This window comes from Canis lupus, chromosome 6 (genome assembly GCF_011100685.1).
Source record: "Canis lupus familiaris isolate Mischka breed German Shepherd chromosome 6, alternate assembly UU_Cfam_GSD_1.0, whole genome shotgun sequence".
NCBI classification, from domain to species: Eukaryota; Metazoa; Chordata; class Mammalia; order Carnivora; family Canidae; genus Canis; species Canis lupus.
The window spans coordinates 38,364,095-38,386,422 of record NC_049227.1 but is presented as its reverse complement, the minus strand read 5'-3'; the positions used below and the strand labels follow the sequence as shown (position 1 = coordinate 38,386,422).

At 46.9% G+C, this 22,328-nt stretch overlaps 2 protein-coding genes across 10 annotated transcripts; one reads left to right on the top strand and one right to left on the bottom strand.

Annotated features, from left to right (window-relative positions):
* Positions 1–3,489: 3,489 nt before the first annotated feature.
* TIGD7 (tigger transposable element derived 7) lies at positions 3,490–8,968 on the bottom strand. The gene is given in 3 exon segments (XM_038540601.1): positions 3,490–5,020; positions 5,022–6,791; positions 8,668–8,968. Coding segments are annotated over 2 exon segments (1,647 nt in total). The 5' UTR covers positions 5,484–6,791; positions 8,668–8,968; the 3' UTR covers positions 3,490–3,835.
* Positions 8,969–9,016: 48 nt separating this feature from the next.
* On the top strand, positions 9,017–21,316 carry LOC119872207 (zinc finger protein 75A). Of its 9 annotated transcripts, none has more exons than XM_038540596.1 (9): positions 9,017–9,132; positions 10,434–10,960; positions 12,279–12,444; positions 13,104–13,195; positions 13,470–13,596; positions 15,443–15,534; positions 15,846–15,930; positions 17,581–17,691; positions 18,059–21,316. In XM_038540596.1, exons 2-9 carry the CDS (start codon positions 10,553–10,555, stop codon positions 18,736–18,738), a joined length of 1,761 nt encoding a protein of 586 aa, XP_038396524.1. In that variant the 5' UTR covers positions 9,017–9,132; positions 10,434–10,552; the 3' UTR covers positions 18,739–21,316. The 9 variants fall into 9 exon arrangements, 8 of the variants coding, with proteins under 8 accessions (XP_038396524.1, XP_038396523.1, XP_038396521.1 ...); XM_038540595.1 differs by having other exon boundaries at positions 15,804–15,930; XM_038540593.1 differs by having other exon boundaries at positions 15,443–15,597; positions 15,804–15,930.
* The last annotated feature ends 1,012 nt before the right edge of the window (positions 21,317–22,328 follow it).

Genomic DNA, 22,328 nt, shown 5'->3' with positions numbered 1-22,328 from the left:
CGACTCCATCCCAGGACTCCAGGATCACGCCCTGGGCCGAAGGGAGACGCTTAACCACTGAGCCACCCAGGGATCCCAGGTTTGAGGATTTCTTCCTTGTCCTATCAAAGAGCAGGTTGGAGGTCTTTACTGCAGGCTCTCATGAAGTCACTGCAAGGGATGGCCAAGTGTGTGCCTTTTACATTTCTATTTTAACGTTGCACACACGCTTTTTAGGTTTATACTTTTACCCGCTGGTCCTTGAAAAAGAAACTGGAAGTCTCCAACTGGCTTTTATGTCAATGGGAGACTGACACCAGGGCAATAAAGTCCTTGCCCCCTCAGCCCAACCGGTTACGGAGGACACCTGGGTGACATGGACTGTCCCTGGAGAAATGGTAATACCGAAGACCAGTGGAAGGACTCCTGGGTGGAGAATTACCACATTTAAACACTGAAAAAACCTGGCTGGCAGAGGCAGATTAAGAGCAGCAGGCCAGACATCACTGAGGACAAACCTTGTAAGGCCAGGGACTGGAAAAATTAGTACTAAACTTTTGTTCTCCAGAAAAACGCATCAGAAATTTTAATTACCGTAAGAAAGATTTATGGGTCTTGAAATCATCTGAAATTCCAGGTTTTGCAGCCCCAGCCGTTTTAAGAATATACTGTTTGAATTACACTGTCAACTGGTAGAATTTTGCAAAATCACCACTGCTTTAAGACTTGTAATCCCTGGGTGGCGCAGCGGTTTAGCGCCTGCCTTTGGACCAGGGCACGATCCTGGAGACCTGGGATCGAATCCCACATCAGGCTCCTGGCATGGAGCCTGCTTCTCGCTCTGCCTATGTCTCTGCCTCTCTCTCTCTCTCTCTCTCTGTGACTATCATAAATAAATAAAAAATTAAAAAAAAAAGACTTGTAATTTTTGTAAATGTTTCACAAACATTTGAAACAACTAAGTCATTAAAAAGTTCTTAATGTGTTACGGGAAACTAGCAAATTTATTAGTACTGGGAGACCAACTTCTTTGGGTGTCAGCAGCTCAAAAATAGTTAAGATTAATTAAAGCAAAAGTGTGTTTATTAGAAAAAATAGAAGTGCATTTGTCCTTTTAGCCTTCAATCCAGCTTGCAAACGCTTCTGATTAAAATCGGACTTCCATTTCAGTTGAAAGGGAGACTCAATTTCTGATGAAGTGATTTTTTACTGTGTGCGGCTTCACGTAGCAAGTAGGGGGCAGTGGGAACGGTCTAGGTGAATTCAACAATGACAAAATGGTTGATTAAAAATCGTTCAGACCAGCGACATTCGGACACATCTTCCAGTTAACATCCTCAGTTTATCACTGAAATGTCCCAGAAGTTCTAGGCAGACATCAATGGTGACAGGCCAGGTTCCAGACCTCCAGGGAGGTGGTCAGATTGCCACAGGCAAAGGGTAGGGAAAGAAAACCGGTTTCTCTCTTAAACCCAGGGCTGTGTTTGGCCATAATGCGGAGGGGTGTCGGCCTCCGTACCCCCACTTGCCCTCAAGGCAGGAAAGCGGCCTAGAACCCGGGTGCGAGTCCCTACCCCGAGGGTGAAGCTGCTGGAGGGGAGGGCCCCGGCTTCTCCGTGGAGCTCTAGTCCTGAAAAGATGAGGTGAGCCCCGTCCCGGCGGCCCGTCCGCGCTCCTGCCCCGCGAGGACGGCTCTCGCGCGGCCCCGGCCCCGGGAGGAGCACAAGCCGGGCCTCGGAGACCCGGGACCACACCCGGAGACGCCGCCTCCCCAGCCCCGCCTCTAGCCCGCCCCCGGAGCTCGGTGCCGGCGCCTGCCCCGCGCGCTCCCCCCGGCCCGCGCCTGCCCCCCCCGCCGCCTCAGCCGCTCTGCCCGGTGCCCGACCCTGCAGCTGCGCGCTCCCCTCGGGCCGCTCCCCGCCCGCAGTCTCCCCGTCCTGGCCGCTCTAGCCCGCCTGGCGGGAGCTCTATGGCGGCGCCGGGGGCGGGTGGCCGCGTCTCCCCGAGGGCCCGCCCCACCCTCCCCCCGCTCCCGCCGCTCGGGCTCGCGGGGCCGGCGCTGCCCACGGGTCTCGGGCTTTCGGCTCCCCCTCCCCAGCCGGCGCGGAGGGCGCCGTCGCACTCCCCGGAACTCTCCTCCTCCTCTCGGTTGTGCGCCTCCCTGGGCCCCGCGGCGGGCCCCGCTCTCTCGGCCCAGCAGGGGCGAGCGCAGCCCGGGTGGTGCGGCCGCCGGGAAGGGCCGGCCTGCGCGCGGGCCCTGAGGCCGACGGGAAGCCCCGGAGGCGCCTAACCCGATTCGGTCCGGACGCCCGGGCTACGGGGTGAGAAAGGAGGGGGGGGGGAGGGCAAGCAGGAGACTGAGGCAGTTGTCCAGGCAGGGGTGATGGCAGCCCGGACCAGGACACGAACAGCGGGGACGGAGAAGTGGGCACGAAGGGTAAGCCATTTAGGACGGAGAACCGACCGAACCTTACGAGGGCCCAGACGGAAGTCCGAAATCCTGGGACGGCCTGGGACGAAAATTTGGCCCGGACTTGTCTTTCCTGCTCTTCTTTGCCAGTGGCCACTACGGCAGACATCCCGGGACGTTGCAGCTTCTCAAGAAGACGCACTCCCGCATGCGGAGCCCGAGCTCTTTGCCCAGATTGCCCTTCCATTGCCCGCCCTAAACTTTAAAGCCCAGTTTAGAAGTCACTTCTGACCTTCTTACACTTCACCCGCTACCCAAACACTCCCGAACCCTCTACTCATCTAGCACTTACACATTGAACAGTGGTTTGTTCCTGTCGTTTTCTAATTTAGGTCTAAATGCCTAACATGGGGCCCAGTACCTAGCACGAAAAAGCAACGGGAAGCTTCCAGAATCAGTGAATACTTACCAAAAGAGTGTGACTGCCGGTCATTTACGCTGGCAATGTACTACCCATGGGGGGTGGGGGGCGCATTTGATGCAGTGACAAATTCAAAACTGTCCAGTAAGGGGATCCCTGGGTGGCGCAGCGGTTTGGCGCCTGCCTTTGGCCCAGGGCACGATCCTGGAGACCTGGGATCGAGACCCGGGATCGAGTCCCGCGTCGGGCTCCCGGTGCATGGAGCCTGCTTCTCCCTCTGCCTCTCTCTCTCTCTCTCTCTGTGACTATCATAAATAAATTAAAAAAAAAAAAATTAAAAAAAAAAAAAACTGTCCAGTAAGCTCATCTCACATTCCCATCCATGTCTTCCACAATCCATTCTACCCTAGACTTGAAACATATGCTAACACTTTATTAATGCCAAGACCTAAAGCATGTTAAGATAATAAGATATAAAAATTTTTATTTACAGTGTAATCTGTGTACTTTTTAAATACATAAAATACACCAAAATGCTAAACTATCCTTGGTGGACAGAAGTTGGGGGGTACTTTTCATCATTTTAATATGTATCTTCTATAATCACCATGTCACTTGCACAGTAAGGGGGGAGAACACTAAGCGGTACAGATTTAAGAAAGCAGAGCATGTCACACCATTAAACTGAAAACCAACCAAATCTATTCTTTTTATTTTATATATCAGCATATGGCTTCCTTGTTAATGGCCTGAATAAAATAAAATGTAATGCTCTTCCCACATCCATTACACCTAAGATAATCTGGGACAATAACTCTTCATTATTCAGATCTTTGTCTATAATAGAAACAAAAATGGATTAATGAATGTTTTTATACTTTAAAGAAAAAATATTTTAAAATTTTATGTCTTATAAACAATATATAAGTGGGCAGTGCTATGCAAAGTGAATTAAGTTGATAAAAACCATGACAATTCACAACAGGTCTGCATCATACAACTATACAAATCTTTAAACACAAGATCTAATTACTAGAAGTTGAAGGCATATTGAAGGAATCCTTGACAATACAAGGCCTGGGTTTCAAAAAACTACCAATTCTAGAATGGATTCTATTCTGGAACTGTTTTTTTATTATTTCTTGTTGCATCTCTTTCAGTGTGAAATGGAACCTTTGAAACTCAGGTGTGGCATCAACGAAGTCAAGTAGGTAGTCCAACCTCTCTCTTACAGCAGATAATTGAAATTCAGCAGTTTGTTCTTCATCTCCTCCTCCTTTCTGAATAACTTCCTTTGTAATTCCACTTTTTGGCTTTGGGGAGCTACCCTTTTCTTCATCATCCCCATTAATCCACACCCTGTCATCGGCCAATGTGTTTTCCAACTCCCCACATTTCTCAAGGATTTCTCTATAATCTCCATCTTCTAAGCCCTGAAGATCATATTCAGGTTCCTTTTTGTAAAGAAGATTTCCCCATGCATTTGCTATGGTTATTTGTTTTACTTCATCCCAACTCTTTGCCCAGTTAAAAACTGCACTTTTTATGTTGTAGATTTTAATCTTGGAAACTCCTTTTTCTCCTCTATCTTGCTCATCATCACTTTCTTCAAAAATTACAAGACTCTCTTCAAGTTGCTTCCACCTATAAAGTCGTTTGCAGCTCAAGATCACGCCTTGATGCATTGGTTGAATCAAGGTTGAAGTATTATGGGGAAAGAACATGCATTTTATCCGCCCATCCTCACTGCTTAGTGATTCGGTGGAGGGGTGAACTGGAGAACTGTCCAGAAGTAACATGGCCCTGACATCCTCTTCGTGGAATCCTAAAACATTAAGTTGAAAATGCCTGACCTCAGGAACAAAGTTTTGAAAGAACCATTCTGAAAACAATTCTCTGGTGAACCAAACATCCTTACTAGGTTTATATATCACAGGTAATGTACTTGTGTCCTCTTTCACACTTTTGGGCAGCTTTGATTTTCCAATAACGATTGACTTTAATTTATGAGTTCCATCTGCATTTGCACATAAAAGAGCAGACAACCGTTCTTTGTTTATTTTCCTCCCAGGCAGGCAGATCTCTTTCCTGCTTGCCTGAATGTTTTCTGGCATTGACTTCCAAAAGAGGTCAGTTTCATCCCCACTGTACAGCTGAGCTACACTCAGCTTCTCCTCTTTGATAAGCATGTATAGATTTTGTCGAAATGGCTTCAACATTTTCTGAAGCCGAACTTAGGGCTTGTTCCCCACATACTTTTTGATTCCCAATCGCATGCCTATTTCGAAATCTAAAAAGCCAACCAGTGCTAGCTTTAAAGTCTGTTCGCCCAAAACACTGTGCGAATCTCTCTGCAGCAGCTTGAAGCTCCACACCTCTAACAGGGATGCCAGCTGAGCGTTTCTGTTGGTACCACATGTAGACTGCATCATCCACATCACCATATTTGGCTCCTGTTGTTCTCTTTCTCTTCTCAGCCCCTACTAATGGCATGTCCTGCTTCAGTACAAAGTCCAAAATCAATTTCTTATTCTTTTTGATGTCATAAAATGTTGATTTACTGATTCTAAATTCATCCATTACACTTTTAAGAGATCGTCCAGCTTCAATCCTGCTGAGAACCTTCATCTTCTCCTCCAAATTCAATGTTGTATATTTCCCTCTCTTATTCATACTGAATTTGGTTTCAAACAACCAACAGGAGAAGAAAAGGGAAAAGCCTTGCCGGATTGGAAAAAAAAATAAAAGCAAAACAAAAAGACTAGCTTAAAGACCCCAAAGGCACCAGGATTTGTACGGAAGGAGGGGGAGTGGGCCAAAAGGGATAAAGGCTCATGTTGGAAGTGCTAGCCTAGAGATGAAGATCTTAAGAACTCAGAGAACCACCACTATCAAAGCGCTACCTAGCTGTCACTCCTGCAAGATATGGACAGTCTGTTTTCAGAACCCCATTCTCCTCTTTCTTGACACATACAGCAGCACCAGTCAGGAATAATGGGAATACCTGCATACTCTCCCTAACTCAACAGAGAAAGAGACAGCAGGAGAGAGGCAAGATATGTCCACAAGAACAAACCCAAGTGAGATAAGTCTACGTGCAAAATACTGCTTGAGAAGGGAGTATAAAAGCCTCAAGGGCATAGGCAGAGTAATCTTGTGTAGCAGAGATGCAGTGTGGTTTCTCCCCTTCCAAAAGGACCTGATTTTACATCACTGCCACAAAGAAAAAAAAAAATGGTGATCATGGTGCTCTGTAAGCAGTGTTCACTGGGTGGCAGTCCATCCACTTGGATGAAGATTCTAAGCTATCCTGACATTGCAATGTCCTGACAGCTGGCATTCCAGAACAGCTGTAGAGTATCTTTAGGTGAACAAGAAAGTTAGTAGGTACTATTGTTCATGTGAAGAAATCTAACATGTATTACATTCAATATAGCATCCTCAAAGACTGAGCTTCAACTTATGTTTACCAGGGTAAAATGTAAGTATGTAAAAATTTCCTGGTGGCACTTTTCCACTCTCAGAGCATCTTCCTTGTGTATATCTGGTATATTCTTAAGAGTCGAATATTTTTCACTGAAGCTTTTCCATATTTTGGAGTTACCAAGTTTCAGAATCCTGGCCCAAAAGTTTTAAAAACATTTTACCATATTTAAAAATACTTTTAAAGATTTGATCTTTCATCTGTCGTTCTAAATTTACATTAGGATGTTAAATAGCAGATTTTTAAAATTTGTGACTTTATTCAATTTCTCTCCACTGTAGATTTTCCTTAATTTGAAACAATACTCACTTTTTCTCCCGCTTGAAGAAATTTAAAAGGTTTCTCTACTGGTGTTTCTGATATTCCTCAGTTATTCCTTGCAGGTCCTCCTGGATGCCCAGTGCCATTCCATGTCCTAGATTAATTTCATAGTTTTCATTCGAGACACACAACTCATGAGAAGTAACAAAAACCGCAACTTTTATCCATTTCAGGTGCTACGAAGAAAGAAAAGTATGTCAGAGAAATGAGGAAAATGATTGTTATTATCTTATCTTTCCTCACCTATACTGCAGAGCCTGATTAGCTTTCATTCATTACTCACTACAAAGAATTATTACAAGGTTCTCATCTGGAAACCCAGAAGAGTCCAGGCTGCTAATTTTCCCCCCATATCTATTGCTAGAAATGCCTACTGTCTTGTGGAGCACTGAGAGAGTCATGAAAGACTATGATCCTGAGGAGGGTGTGGAGCAAATGCAGACTAAGATCTAGCAACCTTCTGAAAGGCAGCTATCACTGAGGGAATTAGTCAGTGATGACTATATAAATGGAAAAAGCAAAAAGAGAGAATTGGTTATCTATAACAGCAGCATTACTAACTCCAGCCTGCCACGCAGCAAAACCATTCGGCCCGCTATGGCAGCTGCACGGTGTCTCGGAATCAAGTGCAAGTCTTTTCTCTCACCGCTTCCCAGCTGTACACTGAGCATTTTTCAAGCAGTGCCCGGGCGGGGAACAAGATTTCAAAAGGAAAGGCTGGGGCCACGTTGGTGGGCTCCACAGCAAGGGGAAGCAACTCTGGCACAGACTTCAAACTACAAAAATCATTACCGACCCTCATTCACTATCCCCCAGTTTATACCTTATTTCTTCTTGCTTTCTCAGGGTCTCTTAGTTTTTCTCCCCCAACATCCTCCACCCCCATGTTATGAATCAGGCCCACCAGTGGCATGCAAGGCCACGGCTGCAGACTTCATTTATTCACTTTAGGAAGTTCCAATTACATGCTCAGCCTTGGGTCTGATGGTGAGGATCTCCATGCTACGAGCACTACTGTCCACTGGTTCTCGAAGCCTGGAAAGAAGCGCTGCCTTTGAACAAACTAACTCTCAACCTGACTCAGATTCCCAGGAAATGAACCTGCTCTGAAACCTACTCCACTGACCTAGGCAGATGCCTATTCTTACCTCCTGTGTTTAATTCTTTGCTCTTGCTCCGAAAGGATCAGAGAAGCACAAAGGATTCCAAAGTAAGGGGATCCCTGGGTGGCTCAGCGGTTTAGCGCCTGCCTTTGGCCCAGTGTGCCATCCTGGAGTCCCGGGATCAGGCTCCCGGCATGGGGCCTGCTTCTCCCTCTGCCTCTCTCCCTCTCTGTCTCTCGCTATGTCTACCATGAATAAATAAATAAATCTTAAAAAACAAACAAAAAGGTAATATGCGGCCGGGTACTGGCCTCCCATTTTCATTCCCACCTTTACCTTCCTTCCGGATCAACTGCCCCAGAAAGATGGTCCCTCAAACAGCCTCCAGTGATGCTCCAGGTTTAGTCTAGGAAATGCAGTCTCTTCGCTGCCCCGCGGCGCCCCCGTGAGAGGTCTACAAGAACTTCTTTTCTAACCTGAGGCCTTCCCCCCAACACTAGCGGGATCGCACCTAGTGAGAACGTATGGCGGGTGTGCTCACACCGCAGTCTTCTCCAGCTCTCCGTCCGCGTGCGCCGGACCCCACTCCCTGGGGGGACCTTTGCCATTTCCCAAGGAAAAACCCCCTTTCCCTTCCTTCGGCTCGCGCGGCGCTCGGCTTCGGGCTCGCGTCCCTCCTGGCCCGTGTGACCACGGAGGGTCGCCGAAACGCCGCGCCCTCCGGCCGGAGCCCCTGCGGCGAAGGCACTGCCCGTGCGCTCTAGCCCTGGCCGCCCGCGGGCCACCCGACAAGCAGCCCGCCGCGTGGCAACGGCTGACGCTGGGAGGCCTGGGCACCCGAGATGCCCGGAGCCTGAGAAGCGGGGCGCACGAGCTCTGGCAGAGGCCGCGGGGACGCCCACGGGCGGGGTGCCGGGTTCCGGGAGCATGCCTCACGGCCGGAACCTACCTCACCGGGCCCCCGGGATGGCTGCGAGGGGCGCGCGGCCCTGAGGAGGGCCAAGCAAGGCCTCGGAGCCGCCTGACCGCGACGAGAGCTCGGGCAAGGCCCAGGGCCCCGAGCGCGGCGGCGGCCACGCTCCCGGCGGGGCTCGGGGCACCAGGCGCCGCCGGCCGCCCGAGGGCCACGCAGGCACCAGCCGGCCGCGCCGCCCCCCGCCCCCAGGCCGCGGCGGGCCGGGCGCTCGGGGGCACTAGTTCTTCCCGGCCGCCAGGGCGGCACCGGGCGGAAGGCCGCTCCCCCGGGCGAGGCGGCGGCCCGCGGCGGCGCGGCTGCTCGGAGCCCCTCCCCGGAAGGGCGTCAGGGCGCTTCCGGCCCGAGCGCCGCGTCGGATGGGCCCCGGGGCGCCGCGGGCCTGGGGGCCGGTGCTGAGGCCGGGCTCGGAGCGCGCCGGGCGGAGGCGGCGGCCTGCAGGTGAGCCGGCGGCAGGGGGAGCGGCGGCGCCCGGAGCTGCCGAGGGGCCCCGGCCGCCGCCATTGTCCGTGGGCGGTGGCGCCGCTGGGCCGGGCGGGCGCAGCCTGGTGGCGGGACGGGCCCGGGAGCCCCGCCGTCAGGCTCCGAGGCCGCGCCGCCGTCTCGCCTCGCTGGCCGCCGTGGCCGGCCCGGGCCTGTGCTGGGGCCCGCTGAGCCGCGGGGCAGCCGGGCCGGCCGCCTGGGAGCCCCGTGGGAAGCGGGGCGCCGGGACTTTGCTCAGCCTTGCCTGGAGGTCCAAGTGACCGTGGAGGAAAGGGAAGGTGGGCGGACGGCGCCCCACGCCAGCGACTCTCCTCTCCTCCCTTGCGCCTTGGCCTTTGGAGAAGCGTTTTGTAAGCAAAGGAAAGGTCAGCGGTGGTTTTTCTGGTTCAAGTCAAGAGAGCTTTAAACGCAGGAACCGATCCGTGCCCGGCGCCCTCTGTGCTGCTCGCAGGGAAGCGTCCCCGAGGAGTGTTGAGCTCTAGCTCCGTGGCCCCTGGCTGCGCGCTGAGATAGGACTGCTTTTCCCTGATTGCTTTCCTTCTCTGCTCTCACTTTTGGGTCCCAGCTCTCCTGCCCCTATCGGTCAGTGGGAAGGAGAATCTGGAACGTTCCACGCACCGAGGGCTTCCGTCTTCACAAGAGGATGAAGGGTCCGAGAAGTTGGACTCCCTTGCTAGAGACAGAAGACTGGGCTGACACGTTAAAATTTAAGAGGAACTCAGAATGTTCCCCTGATCCTCCCTGGGCTTGGGGAAGCTGGGATAGGACGCCCGACGAGGAGGTGTTTGCATAACCCCCAAGCTCTGTGCAGCCGGAGGGGTCAATGTTCTCACTGTCTAACCTTTCCTGAATCGTTACCATATTTACCAAGGCCAAGTCCTCAGTGGGCGTTTGTCTATAGTGAACTGTGCCTTATTTCAAGTGGCGAATAGCAGAGAGAAAGGGGCTGGCGGTGGATTCTTTAAAAGGAAAGCAAGGCAGGATTTTTCTCTTCATTTTTCTCCCATTGTGACTAGTGGGTATCCAAGCTCATGTGAAGGATCCCTGGGTGGTTCAGTGGTTTGGCACCTGCCTTTGCCCCAGGGCGTGATCTTGGAGACCCAGATCAAGTCTCAGGTGGGGCTGCCTGCATGCAGCCTGCTTGTCTCTCTGTGTCTCTGCCTCTCACTGTGTTTCTCATGAATAATAAATAAAATCTTAAAAAAAAAAAAAAGTTCATGTGACTTTCTTACTGATGTGCACTTTTTTTCTGCTCTTAGTGTTTTAGGAAGAAGATCCTTTTATTGATTTTGTTCCAGAGCTGACTGGGCATTGTATGCCAAAGGTGGTCCTGCTGGGGTGTCCAACACAAGAGTAAAACTATTCCTGCAGCTGAATAATGATGGTAGATCTGAAGGTGGCTGACTGTTTGAACCCTCAGATCAAGGCTCTGTGGGAAAACAAGGGGCCTGTGATAGAGAGTTCCAGTCACAGCAAGAACTATATCGCACAAACGGACAGTCTCAGTCCTGAAAGCTGTCGCCAGCACTTCCGGAACTTCTGCTATCAGGAAGAAGTGGGACCCCGTGAAATTGTTGGACAACTTCAGAAATTATGCCGTCAGTGGCTGAGGCCAGAGATCCACTCAAAAGAGCAGATTTTGGAACTGCTTGTGCTAGAACAATTTGTGACCATTCTACCCAGTGACACCCAAAGCCGGATAAGGAAGGACCATCTACAGAGCATTGAGGAGGCTGTGGTCCTGGTAGAACACTTGCAGAGGGAATCTTGTCAAACGAGGAATGGGGTGAGAAGAAAGATTCCTGATTCATGCATTCAAATAAGATGAAAGTGGATATGGGTGTGGGTATTTAATTGAGAAATAAGGTGAATTGGGTCACTCTTCTGTTGTAGGACATCTAAGGCAGGACCAGAAACCAAAAACCCACAGCAGTAATCCACAGGTTTCACAGATCCTTGGCAGATACTTCCTGGCCTTCGAGAAGAATTGCTTTTGTGCTCTTTAGAGCCAGAGTTCATCAAGAGTAGTAAGTCTAGTTTGGCTTGTCCAAGGACATGGGTTTTGGGCTCCAAATGAATAAAAGATAGTAAGGAGCTGGAGAGGAAGAGGACTTGGAAAAGGGTGAACACTTAAAATGAAAGTTGAGTGGAGATAGTAAGGAGAAGGAAAACCCAAATAATTGGAGAAGAATGCAAAGGGAGAGAAAATTAGGCAGAAGAAAGGGAAACATTTGAAAATTCTAGCAGAGTAGCTGAAAAAAGAAATACGTTGAGGGATAGTGTCCTCTGACTCATAGGAGAGAGGCTCCACAGTGCTCTCGATGGTCCTTGGATCTGCTGGGTAATGGGGAACATGTCCCTAGCCAGGTGGCAGAACAGTAACTGGCTTCAGGCCTACTGGGGGGAATAAAGGGCAGGCATATGTTTAAGGCCAAAATCATTCAGAGGTTGGCTGGGGCCAAATCTTCTTTCATTTCATCCCTGTTCTGTGAAAACCTTGCCTGGGTATGGGGATAATCTGGTGGAGGAGACCACTTCCTTTGTCAATTTTTTAATCTTTTGAGAAAATGAGAAGACAGAAAAACACTAAAGAGGGATTTTTTTTTTTTTTTTAAATTCATGAGAGACACAGAGAGAGAGAGAGAGAGGCAGAGAAAGAAGCAGGCTCCATGCAGGGAGCCCGATGTGGAATTTGATCCTGGGTCTCCAGGATCATACCCTGGGCCCAAGGCAGGTGCTGAACTGCTGAGCCACCCGGGCTGCCCACTAAAGAGGGATCTAAGCCAAGAGAAAGCCTGTCAACCTAGTATGAGAACAGGTGGCCTATTGTAGCCCTGTTAGTGATCTAAGCTGGTCTATATGCATATGGGTGGGGCCTGCTGTGTCAGAGGCCTAGCAATAGCCACATTTTCCCCCCTTGTATCCTAATATTGCAACATTCTGGGTAGCTCTCTGTAGAAAATTGGCCGAATTTAAGCCTTTTGTCATTTCCTTTAGTGTCACACACTTTCCATCATCTGGACTATTCACTTTTTCTTCCTTTTACAATCAACCCCGAAACTAAAAGTAATTTTTGTGGTAACAAAAATGGGGATTATTTCTAGGTTGCTGTCCAAGAGCTGGGAAAGGAGGCAGTGCTCTTGGGAGAAACAGCAGAATCCCAACCAGTGGGCATGGCCCAGGATGAAGAATTCTGGAATACATACCAGGGTCTGCAAGAACAGCTGAGCAGGGATATTCATAAAGAAACTGAGCCTGTATGTGAGAGGGGTAAGGCACATTATGATAATTCCCTTCTTTTGGGAGCTATTAGAGGAATTTGGTCAGCCAGAACATTGTGAGGATTTTCTGTGTCCCCAGCTATGTGGATGGGCAAACAGGCATGTTAGCAGTTATGATGTCCTCGAGGTTGTGGTAGAGCCCAGCTGTGGGTAAGCTGTGAGTTGGCCTAGGGTACAGAAATATCCAACCTACAGAACCTGGGTAATAACCCCATGAACTCTGTTCGTTACAAAGCAGAGTGGAATGTGAACACACTTTTGTACCAGGAGAAAAATAATAAATGATTAAAAAAAAACAAAAACAAAACTACATCATCTCATCGTACACTGGATATCCTGAGTACTTCATTTTTGAATATGTTGAATTTTTGCCTTAGAACAATTCACATTATGAGAGGAAGATAAAAGGTTTTTCTTTCATTTACTCATAAAAACTGGGGAACCTATTATAATGACTGGGAACCTATTATAATGACTGGTAGATACATGGCTCTTTTGTATGATGACAAGACCACTTCAGGGAATCACACACTCTTGCAAGGATGTCCCCACTCTACCCAAAGAATTGGGATCATCTATATTTTAGAAATGAGCTAAGGATGTTTATAGATAAGTGAGAGATTTCCTCTGGCTCTTTTCCACCCACAGTTGTGCCGGCTCACCAGATCCTAGCATTTCCTGTGCAGACAAATGCCACAGACCGGACAGTGGCACCCAAGCTCATCTTACCTGAGTCCCAGGTGAGCTGTGCAATCCAGCTATTGAGAGCTGCCTTCCTCTGCTGCCTAGGACCCACTCTGCCCAGCTCGCAGGCATATTAACCCCATTGTACTCCCTGGGAAACTGGGCACCTCCTAGGTTGTTGATGATCCCTTACTTTTTTCATTTTTGCCTTCTTAAAGAAAAAAAAAAAGTGCTATTAATTCCTTGAGTGCCCAGGGTCTACCGTGGACCAGATGGCAGGGCTGCTTCTGTAGTGGCAAGTACTGAGCTGAAGCCCATTGTCTTCTTTAGAGCTTGTTGACATTTGAAGAAGTGGCCATGTATTTTTCCCAGGAAGAATGGGAGTTACTGGATCCCACTCAGAAGGCCCTCTACAATGATGTAATGCGAGAAAACTATGAGACTGTCATCTCTCTAGGTAAAGAATCTCCCTCTCCAATCGGGTAGAAGTTGAGTAATCTGTCATGTTCTCTGCTTCCTGGGAATGTATTTCTCTGAGAAACTGTGTTCTAGTAACTGGTTCTCAACTAGCTGGTGTGTGGACAGAGGAAAGGTGTATCCAGATCACCTGGGGAGCTTTTTCCAAGTGCATATGCTCATTCTTTACCCTAAAATTCTTGATCTCTCCCTTCCCTTCCTTTAAATCTCTTCTTTTGCCTTTTCCGTCTCCATAAAGAGTAGCACCACTCACCAAATATCTTAGGCCAGAAAACTTGTGATCATTCTTTACTCTGATCTTGCTCTTCTTCCCCACTCCTAATCTTCCTCGTGGCTCCACATTCACAGTATACCCTGAATCTAACCATGTCTCATCCTCTTGAATTGTTATCTTGGTCTAATCCAGGGGAGTGTGTAACCAGGCTCACCTCAGTACTTTCTAACTGGTGCTTGCTGGCACCATTCTTAGCCTTCCACAATGTACTTTTCATGCAACAGCCAAGGTTTTTAAAAACTCTGATGGATTTTGATGTCACCCTTTTAAAAATCTTATAATGACTTCTCACTCTTTCAAGTAAAATCTAAATTCCTCACCAAAGTACCCAGGAGCTCCAAGATCTGGCCTCTAAGCATCTACCACTTGTACCTTTCCTCTTTATCCATACTAATACTGCTGTTTCTTGAACTCACCAAGTTAATTTCTACTTGCCCATTTCTATTCCTTGGCACAGTGGACAGAGTTCTGCAATTTTAAACACTTCTTAATTTTGCCCAGCTGAATATTTCATGATGCATAAGGAAAAAAAATCCTTTTATTGCTTTCATTCATGAAACCAAAGAAAGTCAACTGGGGAACCTGTTGTAGAGATTTTTTTTAAGATTTATTTATTTATTTATGATAGAGATAGAGACACAGAGAGAGAGGCAGAGACACAGGAGGAGGGAGAAGCAGTCCCCATGCTGGGAGCCCAATGTGGGACTCGATCCCGGGACTCCAGGATCGCGCCCTGGGCCAAAGGCAAGCGCTAAACTGCTGAGCCCCCCAGGGATCCCCATGTAGGGGTTAATAGATACTCAATTCTTTTTTTTTAAATAATAAATTTATTATTTTTGGTGTTCAATTTGCCAACATAGAGAGTAACACCCAGTGCTCATCCCGTCAAGTGCCCCCCTCAGTGCCTGTCACCCAGTCACCCCCACCCTCCTCCCCTTCCACCACCCCTAGTTCGTTTCCCAGAGTTAGCAGTCTTTATGTTCTATCTCCCTTTCTGATATTTCCCACACATTTCTTCTCCCTTCCCTTCTATTCCCTTTCACTATCATTTATATTCCCCAAATGAATGAGAACATACAATGTTTGTCCTTCTCCGATTGACTTATTTCACTCAGCATAATACCCTCTAGTTCCATCCACATTGAAGCAAATGGTGGGTATTTGTCATTTCTAATGGCTGAAGAATATTCCATTGTATACATAAACCACATCTTCTTTATCCATTCATCTTTCGATGGACACCGAGGCTCCTTCCACAGTTTGGCTATTGTGGACATTGCTGCTAGAAACATCGGGGTGCAGGTGTCCCGGCGTTTCATTGTATCTGTATCTTTGGGGTAAATCCCCAACAGTGCAATTGCTGTGTCGTACGCAGGGCCTGGTCTGAAGGTGGTGCTAAACCTCTGAGCCACCCAGGCTGCCCAGATGTAATAGTTTTAAAAGTATTCCATTTCGGCTCAAAGAATCAGGATTATCTGTACTTTAGAAATAACCTAAAGATGTTCATAATCAGTAGCAAGAGAAATTTCCTCTGGCTCTTTTCCACCCACAGCTGTGCCTGTTCACAAGATCCTAGCCTTTCCTGAGCAGATAATCACCAAAGAATCGACAGTGGCACCTGAGCTCATCTTGCCTGAGTCCCAGGTGAGCTGTGTGATCCAGCTATTGAGGGCTCCCTTGCTGCCCAGGACCCACATTGTTGTGCAGGTGCTCACATGTGCCAATATTCTCTAGAAACTAGGCATCTCCTACTCTGCTGCTGATCCTTTTGCCTCCTTCTTTTCTCCCTTTTCACTTAAAAAATTATTTGCTGTTAATTCATTCAGCCTTGCCTACCATGTAGTTCATGGGCCAGAAAGTAGGGCTGCTTCTGTAGTGGCAAGTACAGAGCTGAAGTCCATTGTCTTCTTTAGAGCTTGTTGACATTTGAAGAAGTGGCCATGTATTTTTCCCAGGAAGAATGGGAGTTACTGGATCCCACTCAGAAGGCCCTCTACAATGATGTAATGCGAGAAAACTATGAGACTGTCATCTCTCTAGGTAAAGAATCTCCCTCTCCCATTGGGTAGAAGTTGAGTAATCTGTCATGTTCTCTGCTTCCTGGGAATGTATTCATCTGAGAGGCTTTGTTCCAATAACTGGTTGTTTCTGAACTAGATGGTCTGTAGACAGGGGTAGGGTATATGCAGATCACCTGGGGACCTTTGGGGAGATGCACCCTCCAGATGCTATGTAGATTCCTTTTTTTGTTTTGTAGATTCTTGATTTATTTTTTCTCCTCTCCCAAATCTGTCCTCATATCTCTCACTTCTCAGTAAAGAACATTTGCCCGGGAACTAAGAGGAAGGAACATACAGTCATCCTTGACTGTGATCTTGCCGTCATAATCCATTTTAATGCATCCCTGTCCTTTTGGCTCCACCTCCACAGTGTAGCCTGAGTGCAGCCATGTCTCATCTCCTTGTGCTGTTAGCATCCTGGCTTAAGCCAGCAGCCTGTCTAACCAGACTGACCTCAGTACTTTATGACTGGTGCCCCTGCCGCTTGCCTTCCCACACTCCAGAATCTTTAAAAAACCTGATGAAATCATGACATTTCCCATTTCAAACCTTACAATGGCTTCTCATCACATTCAGAATAAAATGCACACCTTATTGAAGTGCTTAGGGTCCTCTAAGATCTGACCCTGTACACCGTGGTGCCCTCATCTGCTGCCACTTGTGCCCTTGCTCAGTCCTCCTGAGCCTCACTGATCTTTTTTTTTCTTGAACTTGCCTTCCTCACTTCTACTTTGATCTTTCCTCTGCCTGGCACACATTTCTGGCCATTGGCAAAAACTCTAGCTTTTACGTTTTTGCTGCATATCAGCTTTTCAAGGAGGTCTTCATACTACCTCATCTAAAATAGCTTCAGAGAAGCAGAATCCTAAATGCTGAGTTATCCTGCTTTAATTTTTTTCAAAATATTCATCACGTGCTGAAAACGTTATTGCTGTTTGGTTGTCTGCTCCCACCAGAAGGTGAGCTCCTGTGAGATCAGGGGCTTGGATTAATCACCGCTATATCATTAGCCCAAAGAGAGTGCCTGGCACATTTTAGCCAATCATTACATATTGACTGAGTGATGAATAGTTCTCCAACTTGACAATGTATATTTAGAAAAGTTTCTCTGATTCTGGTCTGTTTTTTTCCACATGGATAAGAAGCAGTGAGCTGAAGGAGTAGGAGAAATCTTTCCTAGTCCAGTGTGTGCTGCTTAAGGGGCTAAGTAAGAAGTTAACTGTTATCATGAGGGGAATCACTGATGCACATGATACATTAGTAATCCACTGACCTGTACCTTGCTCTGCTAGACTTGGGCTAATCCTAAGGATTAATAGGACTAACTTGTATTCCCTGCAGACTCTGGTGTTTGGTTCCATCTTGTTCAAATATAGGGCAATCTTGGTGGCAGAAGAGGGGCACTGTGGATGGATTCCCATGCACTTTATCTTCTCCATGAATCTGGCTTAGGTTTATTTCTCCATCTCTCCATTGTGTATACAGTATAGTATAAACCCAAAACCAGATGGGAGAGTCTACTTACTCACTGACCACTGTAAACTGTCCTTTGCTGCTTCTGAAATAGTACGGAGTGGGTGGACAGTTGTTGAGTTCCCAGTCCTTGACCTCCATTTTTTCCATTTCACAGCATTATTTGTGCTCCCCAAACCTAAAGTGATCTCCTATCTAGAACAAGGAGAAGAGCCATGGGTTCAAGGGCCCTTGGAGTTCAAGGACAGTCTTGGAGAGCTGCCTACAGGTAAATATTACCATGGGAAGAGGACAAATGTTCTTTGATAGCAACCTTTGCAGGGAATTAGCATTTAAAATTTTGCTTATTGGGGCACCTCAGCGGCTCAGTTGGTTAAATGTCTGCCTCAGCTCAGGTCATGATTCCAGGGTCCTGGGATTGAGCCCCTCATCTGGCTCCCTGCTCAGTGGGGAGCCTGTTCCTCCCTCTCTTCTCTGCTTGTGCTCTCTGTTGCAGTCTCTGTCTCTCTCTCAAATGAATAAAGTCTAAAAAAATAATAAATTCTGCTTATCTGTATTTTCTATGTCAGTAATCATTGAATTTTTCTATTTTGCTCTTCCCTACATTTGGCTGATTATTATGTTTATTCCCATAGGGTTAAAGCTCAAAACTGACACTGAGAACCATCAGCCTGTATGTCTTTCTGACTTAGAAATACAGGCACCAGGAGACATCGTATCAAAAAAGACCAGAGTGAAAGTTCTCCAGAAAATGACAGGCAAGGAAAATCATGGTGATACACACAGGATGGGGAAGTGGCACCGAGATTTTCCCATAAAGAAAAGAAAGAAACTTTCAAGCTGGAAACAAGAGTTGCTAAAACTTATGGATCTTCATAAGAAAGCCCGTGTTGGAGAAAAGCCATTTAAATGCCAGGAATGTGGGAAAAGCTTCAAAGTTAGCTCTGACCTTATTAAACACCAAAGAATTCACACTGAAGAGAAACCATATAAATGTCAACAGTGTGATAAGAGGTTTAGATGGAGTTCTGATCTTAATAAGCACTTAACAACCCACCAAGGAATAAAACCATACAAATGCTCCTGGTGTGGGAAAAGCTTCAGTCAAAATACAAATCTACATACACACCAAAGAACTCACACTGGAGAGAAGCCCTTTACATGTCATGAATGTGGAAAAAAATTCAGTCAGAACTCCCACCTTATTAAACATCGGAGAACCCACACAGGTGAGCAACCATATACTTGTAGCGTGTGCAGAAGAAACTTCAGCAGGAGATCAAGCCTTCTTAGACACCAGAAACTCCACCGCTAAACTGAACAGAAGCTTATCCAGGGTCCTCATTCTGAAGAAATTCACCAAATAGAGGTGACCATGAGGTTTACAAAACAAAATACAAAAGCATGAATAATACTTAATCAGTGAAAAATTTAGTGATACAAATATATTTAACAGAAAGGAATCAAGGTTGACTCTGCCAGGGATTCCTGTAAGTAGTTTTGTACTATTCACATTTTTACACATAACCTTCAGGGAATTCATTAGCAAGAAAGGTGTTGAAAGAAACATTTTTGCAATTCTACCTGGCAAAATCGCCAATACAGCTTTTAATAGCAGAAGCATACATGAATCAATCTTTTGTGACTACAGATGGTAAATACTGTTGGTTTTGCCATGAATTCCCAGCCAGCTTTAAACACATTGATAGAAACATTTGTAGCATGGTCTTCCAAAAGAAAAAGCAATAACCTGCATGTTTAATTGCATACCATTGCCTTCAAGGTACTAGGATTACCTATTTCAAGAGATCTATGACACAAAAATGAATTGTCAAATTTTCCAAGAACCAAATTGGATTTTCATCCTCTCCCATGTAATTGGACACTCTTCCCAAAATTGGACATGATTTGAGTTCCTTGAACATTTTAGCAACTTTAGCTCTTGAATCCTTTTAGCACCATTTTTACTGTGATGAGATGTAATTTACTTCACCACTAGGGAATCTGCCAGATAAAATACTAATGCACTATCTTATACCTCATTGGTAGTGTTTGAAAAAGATAAACATCTCTAATGAGATCATATGAAAACGGGTTGGAATGTTTAGCCATGGATTATGTATTACGTGTAAAGAAATTTCTGCAGTAAAAGAAAGTAGACCTTATAATCTCAGTATGATAAAACATAGAGCACTTTTTTTTGGCCTAAAAGAAAATTAACAGGAGTTCAGGATGAGCTCATGATTTTATTTGCTTTTTCATTTGGCTTTCGTTTGTCTTTAAGAAAAAGGACAGGGGCACCTGCAGGGCTTACTTGATTAAGTACCTTTAGCTCAGGTCAATGATCTCAGTTCCTGGGATCCAGCCGAGAATCTCGGCTCCTTGCTCAGTAAGGAATCTGCTTTTCCCTTATCCTCTCCTGCCTCTCCCCACCATTCGTGCACCCACACGTGCTCACGTCTCAAATTAAAAAGCACACACACAAACACACAAGGATAGCGTTATGCTTAGGAACTGCAGTGTGTGCTGCCTGTATGATACGGTTTACTGGGTGTGGCAGGAGATTGGGTTCCCAAGAGGAAAGGTTTGGGAAGTGATGCTGAGTGGTAGGCAAAGATGAGTGAATCTGCATTCATATTGTCTTTCACTGTAAACCATTACTAGGCAGGCAGAGTCCATCTGTCTCTTTACACAGCGTTTAACAAGAGCCTTAATTGGCAACTAATAGATGGCTGAATATCTCTATGGGCTGTGGATCGTCTTAGGACTCCTGTCTACAACAGTGACTCAGCATGTGTTCCTATTGGAGGTTTTAGGTGGTGTCAGGAAGGGGGTTAAATGATCTCTTCCAAATACCTTATGAAAGATGAAGTTAAGGCTCAGATACAAGGACTTCTTCAAGATGGTAGGCAGTGAGTCGGCTGTCCCTTAGCTGCATCAGTGAGCCCTGAAAGCACGATTAACAGGATGTGTACTTACCCCTGCAGGGCACTGGATGACATTGTGTTGTATCTGTTTCTAACTATAGAACATTCCTGTGGCTTGATTGGTTGCCAAAACACTGCGGTCTCCATGTTCTCTATTTCAACTCAGGGTTATTCTAGGACAAGAGGAGTTGCTGAAAGAAAAGCACCTCACAGCCTGGCCAGTGGTGGATGCTCAGCCCATGTGCATTTGTTTCCCTTTCCCCTGCTCCCCAGTGATCTGCTGGGCAGACTGCAGTAAGGAAGCAGATGTATTTATGGCACTGTAGGTGGTGATTATGCTCAGTTGATTTAGTCCTTGGCCTCAGTACATCAGTACATTATGGTGTAAGTCACCTGAGCTGGTGCTCTCAGCAGGATTTTATTTTCTTCCCCAGATGAACTACACCAAGTATTAGTTCATAAGCACAGACAACTATGAAGCTCCCTTCTACATAGCCATTGCCCATCGCCCTCATCCTTAGGCTTTGGGTACCCTGTTCTCATCCCAGGATACAGGTGGACATCTTGGTGCTACGTTCAGTCGATTTCATGGGGGCCGCTTGTGTGCCCAGACACTGTTCTAGACTGAGAACATAGTAGTGAGCAAAAGAGCCAAAGATACACCCTCACAGGGCCAGTGTTCTAGTGAAGAGTAAAAGGAGTTGTTATGGTTTTCTCCTCCCAGTTGCAGATGAAGGATACTTGTGGGTAATGGGTTGTGAGCAGAAGCCCCACTTCTGGGCTAAGGCTTTTGTTTGTTGGTGCAGGACTCTGTAGTGTTCTTCCTGCATCAGTCGTGGAAGCCCATATAGAAACAGGGGCCACAAAAAGTCAAAGTCATCTGGGATCCTGAGCCCCCCACCTCCATGGAGAGCACCTGTAATGGACTTTATGGGAATGAGAAATAAACTTCTGTTAAACTACTGAGATGTTGGTGCCGTGTATTTTTGCAGCATACTCTGCCTGCCCAGGCAGAGGTGGCTATTCTACTAGAGTTCTGGAACCTTTTCCGTGGACTTTGCCCTTAGAAGATATTTGCCTCCTAGATGGCCCACTGAGCTCATGTAACACGGATAGGCACGCTGAGGAACTGACAAGACTAGGCAATAGGAAAGGACTGATTTTTTACCTGAGACAAGTCCAGGTTGGTCAGTTTTTCAAGTGCATGGAGCAACCATCTATCTTTCCCTCCCTCTCTGGTTTCATTCCCCTTTCCTTGCTCTCTGTTCCTCATGCTCCACTGTCCTTGTCTATAAGATGATCAATGGGCTAGAGAGAGGATAGGTTGCCTTTCATTCCTCCCATGAGTGCAGGAGACTTTAAGCAATCACTAGGTAATTCCCTCTTTCATAGCTTCTGTGAGTTGCCTCAAATTACACAGGACCTAGGACAGAAGCACATTTGTCCTGATTGGTGACACGAAGGTGACTGCCCCCTCTGGACCAAGTGGTTGGGAAGAAGGTTGTACAGGAAAGCAGGAGCAGGACATTGCAGTTGAGAAGTGAGAAGCCTCTATCGGAGTGTCTGTGTAGCCAATAACCAGCAGCAGTGTTCCACAACTCAGGATTAGGATTAGGGTTGGACATGTGCACACTGGAAGAAGGAATTTCTGTAGCTTCCTCACATGAATGAGAGCAGATTACCAAAAAAGCAACATGGAATCAAAATGTATTTAGACATGGTTTAAAGAGAAAGTGTAACACACAACCCTAGGTTTAGCCTGAAACATTAGTATTAAATTTCTCAGAAATACATCCTTTATAACCAAATGATTCTAGGATAATCCAGAAGATGCTCCATTTCATATGGTTCAGATAACAGCCTTAGAGTGGCTGCAAGCTTGGTTCTGAGAACTGGATTGGTGACCTGCATATCCCCCAAATCCTCAACCTCTTCTCTGCACTGTGCTAAGTGGCCACAGTGTAGAGACTGCCAGACC